This window comes from Oryzias melastigma, linkage group LG16 (genome assembly GCF_002922805.2).
Source record: "Oryzias melastigma strain HK-1 linkage group LG16, ASM292280v2, whole genome shotgun sequence".
Taxonomy (NCBI): domain Eukaryota; kingdom Metazoa; phylum Chordata; class Actinopteri; order Beloniformes; family Adrianichthyidae; genus Oryzias; species Oryzias melastigma.
The window spans coordinates 28,189,556-28,210,240 of NC_050527.1; the positions used below are offsets into that span (position 1 = coordinate 28,189,556).

The 20,685-nt window shown below is 52.4% G+C and overlaps 2 protein-coding genes across 2 annotated transcripts in view; one reads left to right on the forward strand and one right to left on the reverse strand.

Annotated features, from left to right (window-relative positions):
• The window catches only part of sostdc1a (sclerostin domain containing 1a), a 441,057-nt gene that overhangs the window by 197,335 nt on the left and 223,037 nt on the right, over positions 1–20,685 (reverse strand). The window lies entirely within an intron of this gene.
• The window catches only part of LOC112136584 (DENN domain-containing protein 4B), a gene marked incomplete in the record, with an annotated part of 27,220 nt that continues 9,314 nt past the window's right edge, over positions 2,780–20,685 (forward strand). Inside the window, 24 exon segments of the mRNA XM_036215789.1 lie at positions 2,780–3,108; positions 3,335–3,420; positions 4,187–4,514; positions 5,265–5,520; positions 5,588–5,657; positions 5,726–5,895; positions 7,891–8,132; positions 8,413–8,479; positions 8,701–8,759; positions 9,763–9,907; positions 10,424–10,599; positions 10,672–10,772; positions 11,547–11,762; positions 11,923–12,068; positions 12,144–12,277; positions 15,816–15,930; positions 16,325–16,531; positions 18,242–18,370; positions 18,575–18,734; positions 18,849–19,004; positions 19,070–19,575; positions 19,682–19,786; positions 19,854–20,029; positions 20,350–20,500. Of these exon segments, the coding sequence (XP_036071682.1) occupies positions 2,795–3,108; positions 3,335–3,420; positions 4,187–4,514; positions 5,265–5,520; positions 5,588–5,657; positions 5,726–5,895; positions 7,891–8,132; positions 8,413–8,479; positions 8,701–8,759; positions 9,763–9,907; positions 10,424–10,599; positions 10,672–10,772; positions 11,547–11,762; positions 11,923–12,068; positions 12,144–12,277; positions 15,816–15,930; positions 16,325–16,531; positions 18,242–18,370; positions 18,575–18,734; positions 18,849–19,004; positions 19,070–19,575; positions 19,682–19,786; positions 19,854–20,029; positions 20,350–20,500 (4,215 nt within the window).

Consider the following 20,685-nt stretch of genomic DNA (forward strand, 5'->3'; position numbering starts at 1 on the left):
GGGGGGGGGGGGTGATGGGAATCTAGAATTCTGGTTTCATTCTGGGGCTGTATTTGGACCGGTTTCCATGGTGCCGTCTTTCAGGAGGCGGGGTTTAGGAGACCTGCAGGGTCAGGGCTGGTCCTGAAAACTACATATTGGGTTGTGGTCCCCAGAACTTTTCGGATCGGATCCTCCAGGGCCAGAACCTCTGCTGCCTGACCCATCTCAGTTCTGGTTCTGGTCTGAGTGGTTCTTGAGGGGAACCCCCCCTAAACAAGGCTCCCTGGGGGAGCAGAGCTGGAGCCTTATTCGGCCCAAAGTCTGTCAGAACTCAAACCCAAAATAGAACCTTTGGACAGAACCAGCAGAACCAACAGTGGGGCGTGTCATGGCGTTGTTGTTGATGTTGTTTGTTGTTGTTGGTGGCGGTGTTTTGACCCGTCAGCACCTCAGGGTTCTGCAGATGGACGTTCGTAGCTAAATCTGGAGGAAAGCTCCCGTTTCCCAGCATGCACTGCAGAGAGGGCTGCGTCTGCTGCCCCCCTCCCTGTGGGGTGTCTGGTGTCGTGCAGACGCTCTCAGGCTCGGGTTTCACAGGGTCACACCTGACCTCTGACCTTTCACCCACTTCCTGTCAGCTGTTTGCAGGGGGACGGCCTCTGTGGGTGTTTGTGTTCAGCTGCTGTCCTCTGCTGGTTTGGGGTTCCTGAAGCCCCGCCCCCTCACCTGGACACTCAGGTGGGGGCTGGTTCTGTCAGCAGGTATGAACCTGAACGTTTTCCGTCTCGTTCTGATTAGCATCTGCATTCTTCGGCGCAGATGCGGGTGTGTGGGCGGCGGCATGTTGCTATGGTTACAGTAGATAATGGTTTCTACAGGTGTGTCAGGGATGCTGGGCGGGGCCTCAGGGTAATGTCACCTGACCATGCGGGCCTCAGGTGAAAATGATCAGTAAAAATCAGAACTTTTCTGGCCTCTGTTTCTAATGAGTTCAGAACCAGAACCTGAGTGATGGACCCCAGACCTCCGCTCTGGCCTCAGTGTGGTCATGTGATGCAGCGATGTCACTGGCCTGTTGCCGTGGCGTCCACAGACAAAGGGCCCTCAGAGGTTCTGTGGAACCCGGAGCGGGCTCCACTCCAGCACACGACTCCTCAGAGAAGAGGATCCTCCTGGAACCAAACGCTGTTTCAGGGATCGTGGTTCAGTCCGGCTCTGAGGTTCTGCAGCAAGCAGGTAGGAGCGACCCGCTTATAAGCTCAGAACCGGTCAGAAGGTTCCTGGCTGGTTCTGAAGCTGCAGCTTCAAACTTTGAACAGGGTTTCTGCAGAACCTCTGCACGTGTTCTCTTAACTGGAGAAGGTTCTGGAAAGTCCCTGCAGAACCGACTAAAGGTTCTGTTAGTAGACACACCTCCGACTAGTGATATCATGATATCAAATATTTAGACCACAATGTACCAGAACAAAGAATATTGTCAGTTATTTTCTGAAAAAGGATAGAAATGTCACGACAAGTCCAATAGAACTGAATCGTCACAAACGAGAAACATTTGTTCAAGTTTCACGTTTCTTAGTAGGAAAGATTTCAGCAATAAAAACTAAAACGATTGAAGAGAAACGGCTCAGTGGACACTTCTCTGTCGCCCACACGAATCGTCGTTTCACCCAGAACTACGTCCATCTGGGTCCAGACCTCATCCTGACCCAGAGGCTGTGGTGGACCTTCAGAGACAGAAGTTCTTCCAGAACCACGAGGGTTTCTGCTGTTGAAGGAGGAGCCACAGATCCTGGAAGATCCGCTGGATCCTGATCCGCTGGATCCTGATCCGCTGGATCCTGATCCGCTGGATCCTGCAGGAGCGTTCTCCTCTGCGCCTGTCAGCTTCGTTTGAAACCATGAGGAGGAACAAACGTTCGGAGTCGCTCCTCGTCTGTTGGTGACGGCGTTAACGGTACCGGTCCAAACCTGCTCAGGTGGACCATCATGAAAGCGGTTCAGGTCCGGAGCAGATGTTGCGGTTCCTCAGCGGTTCCTCTGGTTTCCTCACTTCCTCTTTCTTCAGTCTACATCTGAGCAGTGCCATCACACTGACAGCTGTTGCCATGGAAACGGCTGCTGTGGCGTTGAGTTGTGGAGCGACCGCCTCACCCTGAGAGGGTCCAGGTGATGAAGACGAGGAGGCTCCTTCGTGCTCCTTCAGAGCAGATGGTTGGAATGTTAACACCTGGCCGTCATCCTTCTACTGTCAGCTTCAGAGCAGGGGCCTGAACTCCGGTCTGGACCGAACCAGAACTCTGAGGGTTCACTGACACCACACCGTTCACTGCAGTGAGAACGCAGACGGACTTCTGTTATTGATCTTCTAACTGAGGCCGGGCAGAAGGAGAAACCTTCAGAGAAAGAGGAGTTACAGGAACAAGAAATGAAGAGACGTTCCACAGAGAGGAGGAGAACCTAAAGGAGGAGGTGCCAGGAGCTGCACGTGTTCCACAGCGTGAAGCTGAAGATGTTTGGAGGTGTCGGAGCAGCAGGAGCAGCGAGGAGGTTCTTCACAGATAATCCTCAGGATGAACGGTCCAGACGCTCCTCCTCCTCCTGACTCCTCCTGACTCCTCCGTTCTGGTTCAGGAGAACAGCAGAGGAGGAGCAGCGGTTTGTTTAAATTCTCTTCGAGCTTCGGGTGGTTCTGAGCTGCAGGCGTGCAGCTGCAGCCGCAGCCGCAGCCGGTTGTGACACAGAGTGACCTTCTCTGGGGTGGGGTGAAACAGGAAGTGAGTCTGATGAAATCAGCGGCTCCGTATTCCAGCCTATGTTTGGGTGGAAGTTGTTCAGAAATGAATCGGATCAGAACCGCTGCTTCATCGGATCACAGCGCTGTCTCCTCTTCATCACTACCTGGGTTCGGGCCGCCCTCACCAGAACCAGAGGCTCTTTAGTCTGCATTCCTGCTGTTCTGCTTACGCCCACATGGAGGCGCTGCAGGTGTCGAGCCGTCCGTGAAGCTCCCTGCAGGAACCGGGTCAGAGAGCATTTGGACCGGCCTGGTCTGATCCGATTTTCTACTCAGAGGTTTTGGTTCTGTTCTGGTTCTGTGGGTTCAGAGGAGCTTCAGCAGATCTTCTGGTGGGTCGTGTTTCCTCAGAGAGCGTGCAGGTGGAGGTCCGTGTGAGGTCTGGTTCTGATGGGCCTGGGCCGCAGACGTCACCATAGTGCCGCTGCTGCTGTGTCACCAGGAAGTCGCAGATGAACAGGAAGCAGGCTGGCAGGACACTTCCTGTTTGTCAGCTGACCTTTGACACTGTCGCTGCGGTACTTCCTGTTCCCTGACATCTGTCGCTGTGGTTGGCAGGGGAGCGCCGGCGTCCTCGCTCCGGTTTCCAGAGAAGGAAGGAAATAATGCTGATGCGGCGGATCTGCTGACAGAAAACATCAGAGGTGAGCGCTCGCCATCAACACGCGGAGGAACCGCGCTTTACGGGCGGAGCTGTGTAGCAGCGTCTGCAGCACAGGTGAAGTACTGGTTCTGTGGTAACCATGTGGAGGGGGCGGAGTTTCACCACAGAAAACAGTCGAGGAATGTGAAGAGACCAGATCATTAGAAACCTCAGTAGAACATATAATACTCAGTAACACTTCGTAATACTCAGTAGTACTTAATAATACTTAGTGATAGTCATTAGTCCTCAGTAGTAATTAAGACTCATTAATACTATTAGTACTCACTAATATTCAGTAGAACTCAATAGTTCTCAATATGACTCACTAATACTGAGTAGTATTCAGTAAACTCAGTAGTACACGGTATAATTCAGTGGTACTCAGAAATACTCTCAGAAAACTAAGTATAACAAGCTAATAAGCAGTAGTATTCAATAATACCCTGTCGATCTTAGTAGAACACAGCCATGCTCATTAGTACTTGGTAATACTCAGTAGTGTTCAATAATACTCTGTAATGCTCAGTAGAATCTAGTAATACTTAGAAGTACTCAGTAGAACTCGGATGGTCTGAAGCTTCATGGAATCTTTCTGTTTCTCTACATGTTTGTCGATAAAGTTTCAACCTTCCAAGTCTTCAGTCTGTCTCCTCGGGGGTGGGGGGGTCAGACTGATGTCATGAGTTGAAGATCTGCAGCAGAATGAGGAGCCATTTATTTTCTGTTCAGTCATGTGACCTCAGAACCCCCCCCCCCCAGTGCAGGCATGACCGAGGAGAAATGCCCCCAGCTGGTGGACTACTTCGTGGTGGCGGGACTCGACCCCAAGGGGGCCTGGAGACCCCTGGACGAGGACGGGCGGAGCTCGTCCTCTTCCTCGCCGTCGTCCTCGCCGGCGCGGGCCTCGGAGCCGGTGACGGACCTGGTGGTGATCTCTCGGGGTTTGGGCGAGGAGGTGCCCGAGGGCTTCACCTGCATCGAGAAGACGCTGGGGGGGCACTCGGCCGAGCTGAGCGCCGGCCTCCTGAACAACCCCCACCTGTACCTGTGCTATCGGCGGGGGCGGGACAAGCCGCCCATCGTGGACCTGGGGTGAGACGTCCTCTCTGGTTCTGGTCAGAGGGTTCTGGTTTGTAGTGGGAACGAGCTTGGAAGAATAAATCAAGACTTTACTTCACTTTAGTTCACCAGAACTGCAGCTTTTACTGGTAATCTGCCAGCCTCTGACCTCTGACCTTTCAGACCTTTTAGTTCACTGGGTGGGGCTTAGTTTGTGGGGTGGAGTTTAGTTCGGTGGGTGGGGCTTTGTTTACTGGGCGGGGCTTAGTTTACTGGGTGTAAATGGCGTATACTTATATGTTTATATAGGTATATAGCGCTTTCTACCTTTCTACCCTGTGAGCGCTCACAGACCCATTCACACACTGATGGCGCCAGTGTTCGGCACTGGCGCCATCCTCCCACCAGAGACATTTCGGGGTTGGGTGTCTTGCCCAAGGACACTTCGCATGGTGGGACTTGAACCCGCAATCTTCCGATCAGGAGTCGACCGCCCTACTGCTACACCTCGGCCGCCCACTGGGCGTGGCTTAGTTCACTGGGAGTGGCTTCGTTCACTGGGCGTGGCTTAGTTCACTGGGCGTGGCTTAGTTCACTGGGAGTGGCTTCGTTCACTGGGCGTGGCTTAGTTCACTGGGAGTGGCTTCGTTCACTGGGCGTGGCTTCGTTCACTGGGCGTGGCTTAGTTCCTAGTATGGGGTTGAGGTTGCGTGATGGGGTCGTTGTGATGCTTTTCTTGGTCCTGTAACCCGTCGACCTCAGAGTGACTGCTCCTCCCTGCAGGGTTCTGTACGAGGGGAAGGACCTGCTGAAGACCAGTTGGTACGTCATTGAGACCACGCCCTACAGCCGCTCGGCCAGCCTGAGCTCGGGTGGCGCCCCCACGGCTCACCGTGTCTTCCTGATGTACCGACGGGCCACGGACTCCCAGGGTCTGCACACTCTGGGCGTCACCGACATCGCGCTGCTGCTGCCCAGCAGAGGAGAGGTGGCGCCGCACACCTTTTGCCGGGTCAACAAGAACCTGAACACGGGCATGGTGAGGAGCGGCTGGTCCTGTGGGGTCGGGGGAGGAGCTTGCTGACAGGTGTGTTGTGTGTCTGCAGTGGGGACCCGCTCTGTTCCTGTGCTACAAGAGAGCAGTGGCCAAAGCCAACGCGTTGCTGTTTGAGGCCGGTGCGTACCTGAGCTCTGTCAGACTCACCTGAGCCAGCGCCGTTTCACACGTGACGTCTGTGCCGCAGGTCTGATCAGCCGGTACCCGCAGGAGGACCAGGACGCCTTCCCGCTGCCCGAGTCCGTGCCCGTCTTCTGTCTGCCCATGGGGGTGTCTGTGGAGAGCTGGCCGCTCAACACCAAGTACCAGCTGCCCATCTTCTCCACCTTCGTACTGACCTCCGCCTGCGGGGACAAGGTGGGCGGGGCTAATCACACCTCACTGATGACAGATGACAGTAGAACTTGCTCTCTCATTCTCCCAGAACCAGACCAGCAGTTCTCTAGGAATCTAGAAGATTAATTCAGAGGATCAGCTACAGTTCCTGATCTCTGATCTTCTCTGATCTCCTGGATCTGAATCTCCCTCAGACGTTTCTTTACAGCCGTGTTTCTAAACATGGTCGTTGGGGAACTCTTTCCTGCATATTTTCAATCCGATCCTTCTCAAACACACCTGCCAGTAAGAGCTGCCTTCAGTGAGCCTCTTGATGACCACCTGAGCCAGGTGAGCTCAAGCAAACCAATATGAAAACATACAGGACAGAGATTCAATTCAATTCAATTTTATTTATATAGCTCAAAATCACAAAGAAAATTGCCTCATTGGGCTTCAAAATATGAACAATAGTTCAAAAACTAAGACTAAATGAAACTGGTTATCCCTGCCCTTAGATCTGAGGGCCCGGGGTGAGAAACACAGCTTCACCCTAAATTCAGGTCGGTCTGTCTGCGCTGCATCTGGAGAGTGTCTGCTGTCCGTCTGCGGTGCATTTCTGCATTTCGTGGGGAGTCTGTGTCTAAATTGTTATTTGGTTTGCATCGTCTCCGTTGTGCCTGTGGTCTGGTCCACACCCATGATTCCAGGGAAGTGGTTTGCCCCCCCATTGAGTATTTCATCCAAAACTTAAGCAGTCGAGCATCATGTCTCCTATAAAATTCATGGTTTGTGTCATAAAAAAAGATATTGTTTTATTTTGATAGTTTTTTATTTTAAAACTCAGACCTGTTTCCTGTTTCTTCTGTTTTTGCCGCAACATTGACACATGAGCAGACTAGAGATAGAACTGCAGACCGACCGCAGACCAACTGCAGACCTACTAGAGACCCACCAAAGACCGACCGACTGCAGACCGACTGGAGAGGGACTGCAGACCGACCGACTGCAGACCTACCGCAGACTGACCGCAGACCTACTGCAGACTGACCGCAGACCCAACATAGACCGACCGCAGATCCACCACAGACCGATCGCAGACCGACCACGGCGCGGACCGACTGCAGACTGACCCCAGACCGACTGAAGACCCACCGCAGACTCACCGCAGACCGACTGCAGACCCACCGCAGACCCATCGTAGACCGCCTGCAGACTGACTGCATACAGACAGCAGAACCACAGTAGACCGACCGCAGACCGACTAGGGACCCACCACAGACCGACTGCAGACCAACTGCAGACTCACCGCAAACCGGCTGCAGACCAACTGCAGACCGACCGACCGCACACCGACTGGAGACCCACCACAGACTGACTGCAGACCGACCAAAGACCAACTGCAGACCAACTAGAGACCCACCAAAGACCGACCGACCGCAGACTGACCGACTGCAGACCGACCACAGACCAACTGCAAACCAACTAGAGACCCACCAAAGACTGACCGACCGCAGACTGACCGACTGCAGACCGACCACAGACCGACTGCAGACCCACCGCAGATCCACCACAGACCGACTGCAGACCGACCGACCGCAGACCGACCGACCGCAGACCGACTGAGGAGGGACCGCAGACCGACCGACCGCAGACCGACTGCAGAGGGACCGCAGACAGACCGACTGCAGACTGACCCCAGACTGACTGCAGACCCATCGTAGACCGCCTGCAGACTGACTGCAGACCGACAGCAGAACCACCGTAGACCGACTGCAGACCCACCACAGACCCACCGCAGACTCATTGTAGACAGACAGCAGACTGACTGCAGACCCATCATAGACAGACTGCAGACCGACCACAGACCTGTCATAGACCAACTGCAGACCCACCGCGTTTTGTAGCACTGTGAAGAAGAAATCCAGAACTTTCTCTCCTCAGTCAAGAGCGAGGATTAGCTGGATTTGTGTCCTCCTGTAGGAGGACGAAGCACAGACTCCAGTAGACCTCCTCAGACTGTTCTCTCTTCTGCAGGTCTACGGTGCCGCGCTCCAGTTCTACGAGTCCTTCTCCAGAGAGCTGCTGTCGGAGCGGCAGAGCGTCCGGCTCGGTCTGCTCAGCGTGGTGGACCGCCGGCCAATCAGCAGCCGCAGCCTCCACGTAAAGAAGAGCATCTGCGTCCTCTCCCACTGGCCCTTCTTCACCGTCTTCCAGAAGTTCCTCACCTTCATCTACAGATACTCCATCTCTGGACCGCACGTCCTCCCACTCGAAAAGTTAGTGCACAACGTGGCTGTCCTTTTCACTTTGTTGTGGGTCTGCTTCTCCTCTTTGATCTTCTCCTCCTTTGATCTTCAACCTCCTCCTTTGACCTTTTCCTCCTTTGATCCTCTCCTCTTTTGACCTTCTCCACCTTTGACCTTCTCCACCTTTGATCTTTCTCTTTGATCTTCTCCTCCTTTGATCTTCGACCTCCTCTTTTGATCTTCTTCTCCTTTGATCTTCTCCACCTTTGATCTTCTCCTCCTTTGACCTTCTCCATCTTCCTCTCCCCAGACACATCTCCAGCTTCATGCACAATGTCCCGTTTCCCTCCCCCCAGCGGCCTCGGATCCTAGTTCAGGTACAGTTCCTCTCACAGCTGCAGGGCGAGCGCCGCCTGCAGGTCCAGAAACCAGCTGACCAACCGTTAATACTCACCACAAAGAAAGCCTTTTACTAGACAAAGAGAACAAATCCTCCAGGATTTTATCTAAGAATATGACAGCAGGATGGATTCTGACAGATTCTGTGGTGGGGGGTTGTTCCACAACCTTAATGTCTTTGTGTTTTGACATGTTGCAGCTCTCCCCGTACGACAACCTGCTGCTGTGCCAGCCGGTGTCCTCCCCCCTCCCTCTCAGGTCAGTGTCAGCTGTGATCTTTGTAGTGAACATCAGCACCAGCTCTGAGTTCACTGAAAACTACTGAGACATCTTTCCTGTGATGCTGCGTTCACAGCGCCCTCAGTAACGCGTGTATGTGACCACTTCCATTGAAAAGTCTATAGAAATGTGGATTTCAGGCTCCTTCAAAACTCTTGCATTCATGCATTGTAACACATGTTCTCCAACTGTCTTTAAGTTCTACGTGTAAACCATTCAATGCATGTTGAAAGTTAAAGCAATTGAACTTTGACCAATCAGGAACTCTGATTCGGTAGTGACGTATGGAGGGTCCACCAGCTGTTTGAAAATGAATCATGAGGTAGAAATCAAAGAGCTTATATCTGTAAAATCTACTTTTTTTAGCCTTTAAGACTATCATGATGTCATTCATGAGGCGTAACACGAGGTATAGCGGGAAGTGACATGAGACGTAGCATGACGGAACAGGAGGCGTGAGGAGGTGTAACATCTGGAATAAGGAGGTGTAACATCAGGCGTGAGGAGGTGTAACATCAGGAATAAGGATGTGTAACATCTGGAATAAGGAGGTGTAACATCAGGCATGAGGAGGTGTAACATCAGGAATAAGGAGGTGTAACATCAGGCATGAGGAGGTGTAACATCAGGCGTGAGGAGGTGTAACATCAGGAATAAGGAGGTGTAACATCAGGCATGAGGAGGTGTAACATCAGGCTTGAGGAGGTGTAACATCAGGCGTGAGGAGGTGTAACATCAGGAATAAGGAGGTGTAACATCAGGAATAAGGAGGTGTAACATCAGGCGTGAGGAGGTGTAACATCAGGCGTGACACGTAACATGATGTAACACCATAGATCGTCGCTCACCTTTACCTGTCTGTGCTTCATGTAATTCAGAATGTGTCTGTGGAGGAGGTGAGATGTTTATGCGATGCTCCATCTCTGGTTACACTGCTCAGCTGTTAGTGGGCGGAGTCTTAAGCTGTGTTTGTGTCGTTCAGTGGTGCCAGTTTCCTGAAGCTGCTGCAGAACCTCGGTCCAGAGAACACCTGTACGCTGCTTCTGGCCGTCCTCACCGAACACAAGCTGCTGCTGCACTCGCTGAGACCCGACGTCCTCACCTCCGTCAGCGAGGCGCTCGTGTCCGTAAGGCCAACACACCTGAGTGTCTGTCTGTAGATCCATACGTGCAGGTTATGCATGTTGTAGTTCCTCCTGAAGCTGAGGTTCTTCCTGAAGTTGAGGTTCATCCTGAAGCTGAGGTTCTTCCTGAAGCTGTAGTTCCTCCTGAAGCTGAGGTTCTTCCTGAAGTTGAGGTTCTCCCTGAAGCTGTAGTTCCTCCTGAAACTGAGATTCTTCCTGAAGCTGAGGTTCTTCCTGAAGCTGTAGTTCCTCCTGAAGCTGAGGTTCCTCTTAAAGCTGAGGTTCTTCCTGAAGTTGAGGTTCTTCCTGAAGCTGAGGCTTCTCCTGAAACTGTAGTTCCTCCTGAAGCTGAGGTTCTTCCTGAAGCTGAGGTTCCTCCTGAAACTGTAGTTCCTCCTGAAGCTGAGGTTCCTCCTGAAGTTGAGGTTTCATCTCCATCTCCATCTCATCTCCAGGTTCTTCTGTGCTCCGGTCTCCTGGGTGTTTCCAGATTCAGGCTTGTCTCCTCTCGTCCGGCAGATGACCTTCCCGCTGCGCTGGCCGTGTCCCTACATCCCTCTGTGCCCGCTGCAGATGGCCGACGTTCTGCTGGCGCCCATGCCCTTCATGGTGGGCGTCCACTCCAGCTACTTTGACCTGTATGACCCCCCAGCAGAGGTGGTGTGCGTGGACCTGGACACCAACACCATTTTTCAGTGAGTGCAGGTCTGGTGCGGAGATGTTCAGTCTGGTCTCCATCTGGACTCAGGCCTGTGTCTGTGTCTCAGGTCAGAAGACAAGAAGCTGTTGTCATGGCGATCGTTACCCAGGAAACCTGGGAAGACTCTCTTCAACACGCTGAGCGGCCTCCACAGGACCCTGGAGAAGAGTGAGTGACGGAGATGAACCCAACCATGGGAATCGACTCGTGGTCGTCTGTGCCGTTCTTTTTTTATATCCCCATGAACGCTCAAACAAGCTCCTCCTACTAACGTTAGATGCAAATCTGCAGATGTAGTCATGAGTTTGAGTTGTTCTGTTTGTTATTTTGAAAGGAACTTTTATGTCCTGCTGTCAGATTAAAATAAATCAAAATTAATGTGAAGTCTATTGAAAACTGTTATTATTATTGTGTATATTTAAAGTAAAGTGTTGTGAACACATGGGGTAGTGACCGCACAGTGTTGAGAAACTGTAAGAAACTGGACCAAATGGTTCTGTTAGAGGATGCAGAATTCTGCTTTAGCTGTATCAATAACATCATGTACATTAACAAAATACTCAGTAATACTCTGCATACATGTACTCGCTGGATATACTGACAGTGGAATATTTATAATGAATCTACATCAGACTTTAACGTCTTGTCCACACGTCAGATGAGCTATAATTGATATTTAAACAGAATTAAACTCAGTTATTGGTGGGAAATCTGAATTATTCTATCCAGATCTCAGATCACCAATCCTCCCTGTGACTATATCCAGGATTAAATGAATAACCTTTAGGCTGGCTAAACGTGAATAAATATAAAAATAGTCCTCCTTTGGAATGGATCTTTGAGACTCGGCTCCCTATAAAGAGCCGTGAATCCCACCTGTAGTGGTTGACCTGCAGGAGCCCCCCCGGACTCCCCCTCATGTTGTCGCGTTTGCTCCTGCAGTTTGCAGCCCCGGCCTGGAGGAGGCGACGCTCGAGTTCCTGCTGACCGACTACGACCAGATCTACCGGCGGCAGAAGCAGCTGGAGCTGGAGATCCAGGAGGCCTTCCTGCGCTTCATGAGCTGCCTGCTGCGAGGATACCGCGCCTTCCTGCTGCCCATCACGCAGGCGCCGTCTGACACCGCCACCGACTGCAGCTCCCTGTTCAACCTGCAGGGTGCGCCCTCTGCTCACACGCTAACGTTCTGTCCTGGGGGGCGTCATGATGCGCCCCCAGATGTCAGAAGTTCTCTGCAGATGATTTCCCAGCAAACATTTCAGTAGAAAGCGGTTGAACCAGAACAATGTTTGGATTTGCTCGACGTCGCCCCCTGCAGGCTTCCTGAAGTCTCGCGATCGGACGCAGCAGAAGTTCTACAGCCAGCTGACCCGGACTCAGATGTTCACGCAGTTCATCCAGGAGTGCTCCTTCGTCAGCGACCGCCACGCCTGCCTGGAGTTCTTTGATGAGTGCGTGCAGAAGGTGGGAGGGGCCAGTCCCCGACAGAGCGAGCGTCCCGCCCCCGCCCGCCTGCTGACAGGTGTTCCCTGTGATCAGGTGGACGTGGAGAAGCCGGAGGAGGTGAGGCTGATCGACCTGGAGGAGACGCACAGCGGGGAGCACACCGTCTTCATCATGCCCCCCGAGGAGCCCCAGGAGGCTGACGGCTCGGAATGCCCCGCCCTCTACAGGTGAGCCCCTCCCACTCTCTGAGTCTCTTCCAGGACAGGATGGTTGTCTCGGTAGGAATCGGTATCAGGATTCAGTGTCGAGACTCGGTATCAGGACTCGGTATCAAGACTCAGTATCGGGACTTGGTATCAAGACTCAGTATCGAGACTCAGTATCAGGACTCGGTATCAAGACTCAGTATCCAGACTCGGTATCTGGACTCGGTATCAAGACTCGGTATCAGGACTCAGTATCAAGACTCGGTATCAAGACTCAGTATCGAGACTCAGTATCAGGACTCGGTATCAAGACTCAGTTTCGAGACTCGGTATCAAGACTCAGTATCGAGACTCAGTATCAGGACTCGGTATCAAGACTCAGTATCGAGACTCGGTATCAAGACTCAGTATCGAGACTCGGTATCAAGACTCGGTATCAGGACTCAGTATCGAGACTCGGTATCAGGATTCGGTATCAAGACTCGGTATCAGGATTTGTTATCAGGACTCAATATCGAGACTCGGTATCAGGACTCGGTATCAGGACTAGTATCAAGACTCAGTATCGAGACTCAGGATCTGGACTCTGTATCGAGACTCGGTATCAGGACTCGGTATCAAGACTCGGTATCAGGACTCAGTATCGAGACTCGGTATCAGGATTCGGTATCAAGGTTTCGGTATCAGGATTTGTTATCAGGACTCAATATCGAGACTCGGTATTGAGACTCGGTATCAGAACTCGGTATCAGGACTCGTATCAGGACTCAGTATCGAGACTCAGGATCTGGACTCTGTATCGAGACTCGGTATCAGGACTCGGTATCAAGACTCGGTATCAGGACTCGTATCAGGACTCAATATCGAGACTCGGTATCAGGACTCAGTATCGAGACTCGGTATCAGGACTCAATATCAAGATTCAGTACCGAGACTCGGTATCAGGACTCAGTATCGAGACTCTGTATCAGGACTTGGTATCAAGACTCGGTATCAAGACTCGGTATCAGGACTTGGTATCGAGACTCAGTATCGAGACTCTGTATCAAGACTCGGTATCAAGACTCAGTATCGAGACTCGGTATCAGGACTCGGTATCAAGACTCAGTATCGAGACTCGGTATCAGGACTCAGTATTGAGACTCGGTATCTGGACTCTGTATCGAGACTCGGTATCGAGACTCGGTATCAGGACTCATATCAGGACTCAATATCGAGACTCGGTATCAGGACTCATTATCGAGACTCGGTATCAGGACTCAGTATCAAGACTCGGTACCGAGACTCGGTATCAGGACTCGGTATCAAGACTCAGTATCGAGACTCAGTATCAGGACTCAGTATCGAGACTCAGTATCCAGACTCGGTATCCGGACTCGGTATCCGGACTCGGTATCAAGACTCGGTATCAAGACTCGGTATCAGGACTCGTATCAGGACTCGATATCGAGACTCGGTATCAGGACTCAGTATCGAGACTCGGTATCAGGACTCAATATCAAGATTCAGTACCGAGACTCGGTATCAGGACTCAGTATCGAGACTTTGTATCAGGACTTGGTATCAAGACTCGGTATCGAGACTCGGTATCAGGACTTGGTATCGAGACTCAGTATCGAGACTCAGTATCGAGACTCTGTATCAAGACTCGGTATCAAGACTCAGTATCGAGACTCGGTATCAGGACTCGGTATCAAGACTCGGTATCGAGACTCGGTATCAGGACTCAGTATTGAGACTCGGTATCTGGACTCTATATCGAGACTCGGTATCAGGACTCGGTATCAAGACTCGGTATCAGGACTCGTATCAGGACTCAATATCGAGACTCGGTATCAGGACTCATTATTGTGACTCGGTATCAGGACTCAGTATCAAGACTCGGTACCGAGACTCTGTATCAGGACTCAGTATCGAGACTCGGTATCAAGACTCGGTATCAAGACTAAGTATCAGGACTCGGTATCAGGACTCTGTATCAAGGCTCAGTATCAGGACTCGGTATCAGGACTCATTATTGAGACTCGGTATCAGGACTCAGTATCAAGACTCGGTACCGAGACTCGGTATCGAGACTCAGTATCGAGACTCGGTATCAAGACTCGGTATCAAGACTCAGTATCGAGACTCGGTATCAGGACTCAGTAGTGAGACTCGGTATCTGGACTCTGTATCGAGACTCGATATCAGGACTCAGTATCAGGACTCGTATCAGGACTCAATATCGAGACTCGGTATCAGGACTCATTATCGAGACTCGGTATCAGGACTCGGTATCAAGACTCGGTACCGAGACTCGGTATCAGGACTCAGTATCGAGACTCGGTATCAGGACTCAGTATCGAGACTCGGTATCAAGACTCAGTATCAGGACTCGGTATCAGGACTCTGTATTAAGGCTTGGTATCAGGACTCAGTATCGAGACTCGGTATCAGGACTCAGTATCGAGACTCGGTATCAGGACTCGGTATCAAGACTCGGTATCAGGATTTGTTATCAGGACTCAATATCGAGACTCGGTATCAAGACTCGGTATCAGGCCTCGTATCAGGACTCAGTATCGAGACTCTGTATCTGGACTCTGTATTGAGAATCGGTATCAGGACTCGGTATCAAGACTCGGTATCAGGACTCTTATCAGGACTCAATATCGAGACTCTGTATCAGGACTCAGTATCGAGACTCGGTATCAGGACTCAGTATTAAGATTCGGTACCGAGACTCGGTATCAGGACTCAGTATTGAGACTCTGTATCAGGACTCGGTATCAAGACTCGGTATCGAGACTCGGTATCAGGACTCAGTATTGAGACTCGGCATCTGGACTCTGTATCGAGACTCGGTATCAGGACTCGGTATCAAGACTCGGTATCAGGACTCGTATCAGGACTCAATATCGAGACTCGTATCAGGACTCATTATCGAGACTCGGTATCAGGACTCAGTATCGAGACTCGGTATCAAGACTCGGTATCAAGACTCAGTATCAGGACTCGGTATCAGGACTCTGTATCAAGGCTCAGTATCAGGACTCGGTATCAGGACTCGGTATCGGTGTTGATATCAGAATCAAATGACTGAATCGGATCGAGAACTAAAAATTCAGTTCGGGACATCCCCAAATCCTGTGACAGATTTGGTGTCGCCGCCTTTCAAGTGGTAGTGGGTGTGGCTTTCAAACAAGCTCCTTTCTGATTGGTGAGAGTGGTTGTCATAGAAACAGTGACTTGGACCAATCACTGCTTCCTGGCGTCTGGCTCCAACATGGCGGCGTCCGTATCATAAAAAACCAGCGACTGAACTGACTTGATTTGGGTGGTTGGGGGGGGCAGACTCTCTTCAGTTCTCAGAGACTGTCGATGGTTCTGTACGGTGACTGGACTTCTGGTCTTTTTGAACCGTTCTGGGTAATGAACCCAAACTGAAGTGGGGCTTCACGGATCCGTTCTAGGACCATTTCAAAACCTGCTGGGTCTCGGATCAGAACCGAGCTGTACTGACTGATCTCTGCTGGGGGGGCAGACACTCTGAGTGTCCTCTTCATTCACTCTGTTTCAGCTATGACACCTTCCCCATCCTGAACCCGGAGCTCCTGGAGCACCCGCAGGACCAGCTGCGCGTCCCGGCCAAAGGCAGCGCCCCCAGCAGCCCCGCCCCCCGACGCACCAAACAGGTAACGTGGACACGGCAGGAGGAGGACCCCCCCCCTCTCTAGATCTGTTCTCTTAAAACACAATTATCTCTTCTACTTCGATTGTAAATGTATTGAAGGCAGACGGGTTCCTCAGCGGTTTCTGGACCTCGTGGTTCTGGATCCGTTTTTCAGGATAATCAGAATGCTTTCAGTTCTGGTCTGGTTCTCCGTTCCTCCTGGGCTCTGCGGTGACCCAGTTCCTCTGAAGGAGCAGCAGCTTCTCATCTGAATTTTATGAATCTGCATGAATATTTCAGCCGTCATTCAGAATTCAGGAGCTGCCGGGTCTGATCAGAGCCAGGAAGTTCTGCTGAAGGACCGCCTTCCTCTGAAGCCTTCTCCCGTTTCTGCTCCAAATCTGTCGTCTTCTTAGGAGATCAAACTGGCCCAGAAGCGAGCCCAGAAGTACTCGGCGGTTCCGGAGATGTGGTCCAAGTGTCTCCTGGGTCACTGCTACGGCCTGTGGTTCATCTACCTGCCCACCTTCGTCCGCGCCGAGACCGCCAAAGTCCGCGCGCTGCACACGGCGTACGAGGTGCTCAAGCACATGGAGAACCGCAAGGTGGTTCTGCCGGACGAGGTGAGACCGACCGGCTCCGGTTTCTGCTTTCTGCTATACAGGAACTCAAGTCCGGAGGACAGGAAGGACTTCTGCTCCTACAAATTTCAAAATAAGAGTCTGTCCCTGCGATCGTTTCACCAGGAAGTCCTGCAGACTTTGAGGCTCAGGAGCATTGACTGTATATAGAACTGGAAAGAGCGGCTGTGATGTCATCCACTCCGGCTCCAGCCAAATGAAGCCAACTCAGTTTTTTTTTTCTTTGTTTTAACTTGTCCTGTCCAACAGCTGAGCCAACAGATGTGGGCTGAGAGCTTCTTGTGTTGGGCAGATTTTACTGTCACAACAGGGATTTATTGAGTATAAACCCCTGTTGTATTTAATGCTAAACTTTATTTATATTGATTATGTTTTATTTTATTTATTTGTTTTTCTTTGTCGTTGGACCAGACGGAAAAAGGGAAGAGGGTGGGGGAGGGGTGGGGGGGAAGATAAGATGGCAACAGAGGGAAGCAACATCATAAAACAACCAGGACTAAGTGATAAACTAGAATGGGCGGGGCCTGTCTACACACACACTCTATAGTTACACACACACTTGTTGGCCAACATAGTCTCTACATTTAAACTGAACATACTCACATATACTATACATATACTACACATGTACTCAATTCAACTGTAACAGCAGCTCACACACTCCATCATACAAACCCATTCAGATAAAGACTTTCATTCTGTCACACAAACGGTTAGTGCTAAGGTGAGCTGATACCTGTGCTCAGGTGAGTGTTTATGTTTCGCTGAGGTGGATGGTGATGGAATGTACTCCAATCGCCGTTTTTCTTCACTCACCAGTCAGGAGAGAGCTTGTTGGAAGGCCACACCCTTTCTATTGAAAGTGGCTCAGGAGAATCTGTCAATCAAACGTTTGAGGTGGAGCCAGCAGGCCCCACCCACTTTTACTGAGGCATCTGATTGGTCGGTTTATAACTTGAACTACAAAAAAAAATACCCACAACGTTGATTCTGACCAATAGAATGACTGATAACAACTGGTTATCTCGACCTATACGTCTATGGGATTCAGCAGGTACTTCCTGTTTGGAACGCCAGAAGGGCGGGGCCACTCAGTCCAGTTCTCATGTACAGTCAAAGCTCAGGAGCTGATCGTCTTCCTCCCTGTAGGAACCAAACCTCACAGAGAGGAAGATGCTTCATGACTCCGCAGCAGAACTGTCCAGACAGTCCACGGGCCCGTCTGGACCAGGACCAGGTTTTGAGGAACTAACTAAAAACTCAGAAAACATTCAGATATTTTTAAAAACCACAGTAGGATTTCCTACACACATTTGATCACTGTATGCAGCACACCTGGTTACAGGTACAGGCTTTTATTTTGAAAAGAACTCATGAAGCATTTTCAGCTAATCCAAGAAACAGAAGGAAAGCCCTTCAAAATAAAGCGTTATCCAGGTTTACCTGTCATCTTAGAAGCACAAACTCTAAATGAAAGCAGCAAATACCTGCAGACTCCCAGAATGCATTGCAGTTTGATGTTTTCACCTGTTAAAACAGACGCAGGTGTTCTGGCTCCCATGAAACGGTCCCAGTTCTGGTTCAGACCGGTCAAACCGAGTCCTGGTTTTACCACCCAGACTAAACGAGACTCTTATTCTGAAAGGTTCCTGTGAGGGGGAGGGGCTTCAGTGACAGGTGTGTGTGCTGCAGGTGTGCTACAGGATCCTGATGCAGCTGTGCGGTCAGTACGGCCAGCCGGTCCTCGCCGTGCGGGTTCTGCTGGAGATGAAGAAGGCTGGAATCACCCCCAACACCATCACCTACGGATACTACAACAAGGTACCGCCCCCGAGCCCGGAGCCCCGCCCCCGAGCCCGGAGCCCCGCCCCCGTCTGGACCTCATCCAGACCCGAACCCGCTCAGAACCACAACTCGTGTGAAGCTTTGATCCATCTTCCTGCTGTAGATGTTCTGGTGTTTTCATGCTGCAGATCTTTACAGAACCGATTCAGAACCTTCACAGAACCCTCTGATCCTCCTTAGGCCATCCTGGAGAGCAAGTGGCCCTCCACCAGTCAGGGGGGGCGGCTCCGCTGGGCCAAACTGCGTAACGTCCTGCTGGCCGTGGCCCACTTCAGACGGCCAATCAAAGCGCGGCAGAAGAGCGGCTCTGTGGGCTCCAGAGGACGTCCCACCTGTGCAGGTACAGAGGAACTGGACGCTCCTGTAGGGGGCGCCGGCCGAAGCAGAGCCTCAGCTGAGGTGGGTGGGGGGGGTCTTCAGGCCTGATGATGTCATCTCTCTGCTGCTCCCAAAGACTCGGCCGTCGCTGAGGACCTGAAGCCCCGCCCACACTCGGCTCTGATTCGTCAGTCCAGCTGGAGCGGTCTGAGCGAGAGCTCCAGCCACGAGTCTCTGAGCGGTCCGCTGGTGAAGAGCAGCAGCCTGAGCAGCATGAGGCCGCCCGCCGACAGTAAGCGTCAGGCTCCTCCTCCTCCTCACTGATGTCACTGGCACTGACTCCGCCCCCTCCCGCAGAGTCCAGGCCCTCCAGGAGGAGCGCTCCTCACCACGCCGGCACCAACGGCTGCGCCGCCTCCCAGAAACCTCCTTCGGGGCTGCGGGACAGCTCCACCCCGCCTCCAGCGCCCCCGGGGGGGGATGTGGTCCCCCGCAGTCAGGTCTGCCTCTCCTCCTTCTACAGAGACTGCGCAGAGACCGACTGCAGCTCCTGCGAGCCAGAGCACGGAGATGGCAGGTCGGTGCGCCCACCCCTTTCTGAGGGCGCCGCCAGGAGGACGGCGGTGGACGAGAACTGCAACCACGTGTCCTCGCCCAGCCGGGGGCTGGCAGGAAAGCTGCAGCAGCTCCTCACCCCCACCAAGAAAGGGGCGGGGCGACGAGCCACCAGCGTGGACGACCGCCGCCCTGGAGGGGGGCGGGGCATCGGGCGAAGGGTGTCGGACCAGAGGCAGTCCAGGAAGGCTCAGGTGGCCGAGACGCTGCTGAAGGCCAAAGAGAGGCTGGTCAACGCCACGTCTGAGGTGAGGCCCCGCCCTGAGGGGGAGGAGGGGCAGGAAGCTGTGACACCCCGCCCTCACGCTGCTCAGAGCAGGAAGTTGTCCCCTCTAACTTCCTGTTTCCCCACAGAGCTCGCTGTCTGTAGGAAGTGACCTGGACCTGCTGGACACGCCCACTCCAGCGTTCCCTTTGCGTAGGTCCTGGGACTCCAACCAGGACGGGACGGGCATGGAGGTAAGGCGGGGCTCTCTGCTGGCGTTTGGGTCGGTTCTGTCCCGGTAACGCTGTCCCGGTTCTACAGGTTCTGATGTCCAGCTGCTCGCCGTGCCGCAGCTGCAACTCTCTGGTCTACGACGAGGAGATCATGGCGGGATGGACGTCCGACGACTCCAACCTCAACTCTTCCTGCCCCTTCTGCTCCGCCTCCTTCGTGCCGCTCCTGAACGCCGAGATCTGCGACCTCGGACCCGTCAGCAGGTCTGAGCGGCGAGAATTCAGTTCTAAGAAACCAGAACTGTTTTCACATGATGGCTGTGATGCCCCCAGTGGTCATTCAGGGAACTGCATCTCCACTTTATGACAGTAACTTTAATTTAAACGGAAACTTTCCACTAGAATCCCAGAAATCCGTCAAACACAGAACACTCGGTCCGGTCCGCGGCGCCCCACCAGGTTAAGCATTTCTGAGGTTCAAACCAAACACAGGAAGTAGAACCAGAACTTGCCGTAGACGTGAAAATGTCAGAATCCGATGTGCCCCTAACAGCAGCATCTTCATCGCTCCTCCTCTTCCTCAGCACTGAGCGCTGCAACCTGAACCTGGAGGACGAGGTGGAGAGCGCCGTCAGGCCCCCCAGCGCCGCCGAGCCCCCCCAGCAGTGCAACGGTCTGAGCGAGGACTCCAGCTCTGAGACCAGCATCTACTCTGAGACCAGCCGGACCACCACGGTAACCCCACAACACCCCCTCCCTCTCCCACGCCTGTCCCTGACTGACTCCACTTACAGAAATACTCTGATGACACAGCGGTGGTGGCATGTGTGAGGGACGGTGATGAGGCGGAGTACAGAAAGGTCATCTCTGATTTTATTCACTGGAGCAAACAAAATGGACTCCTTTTAAACACAGCCAAG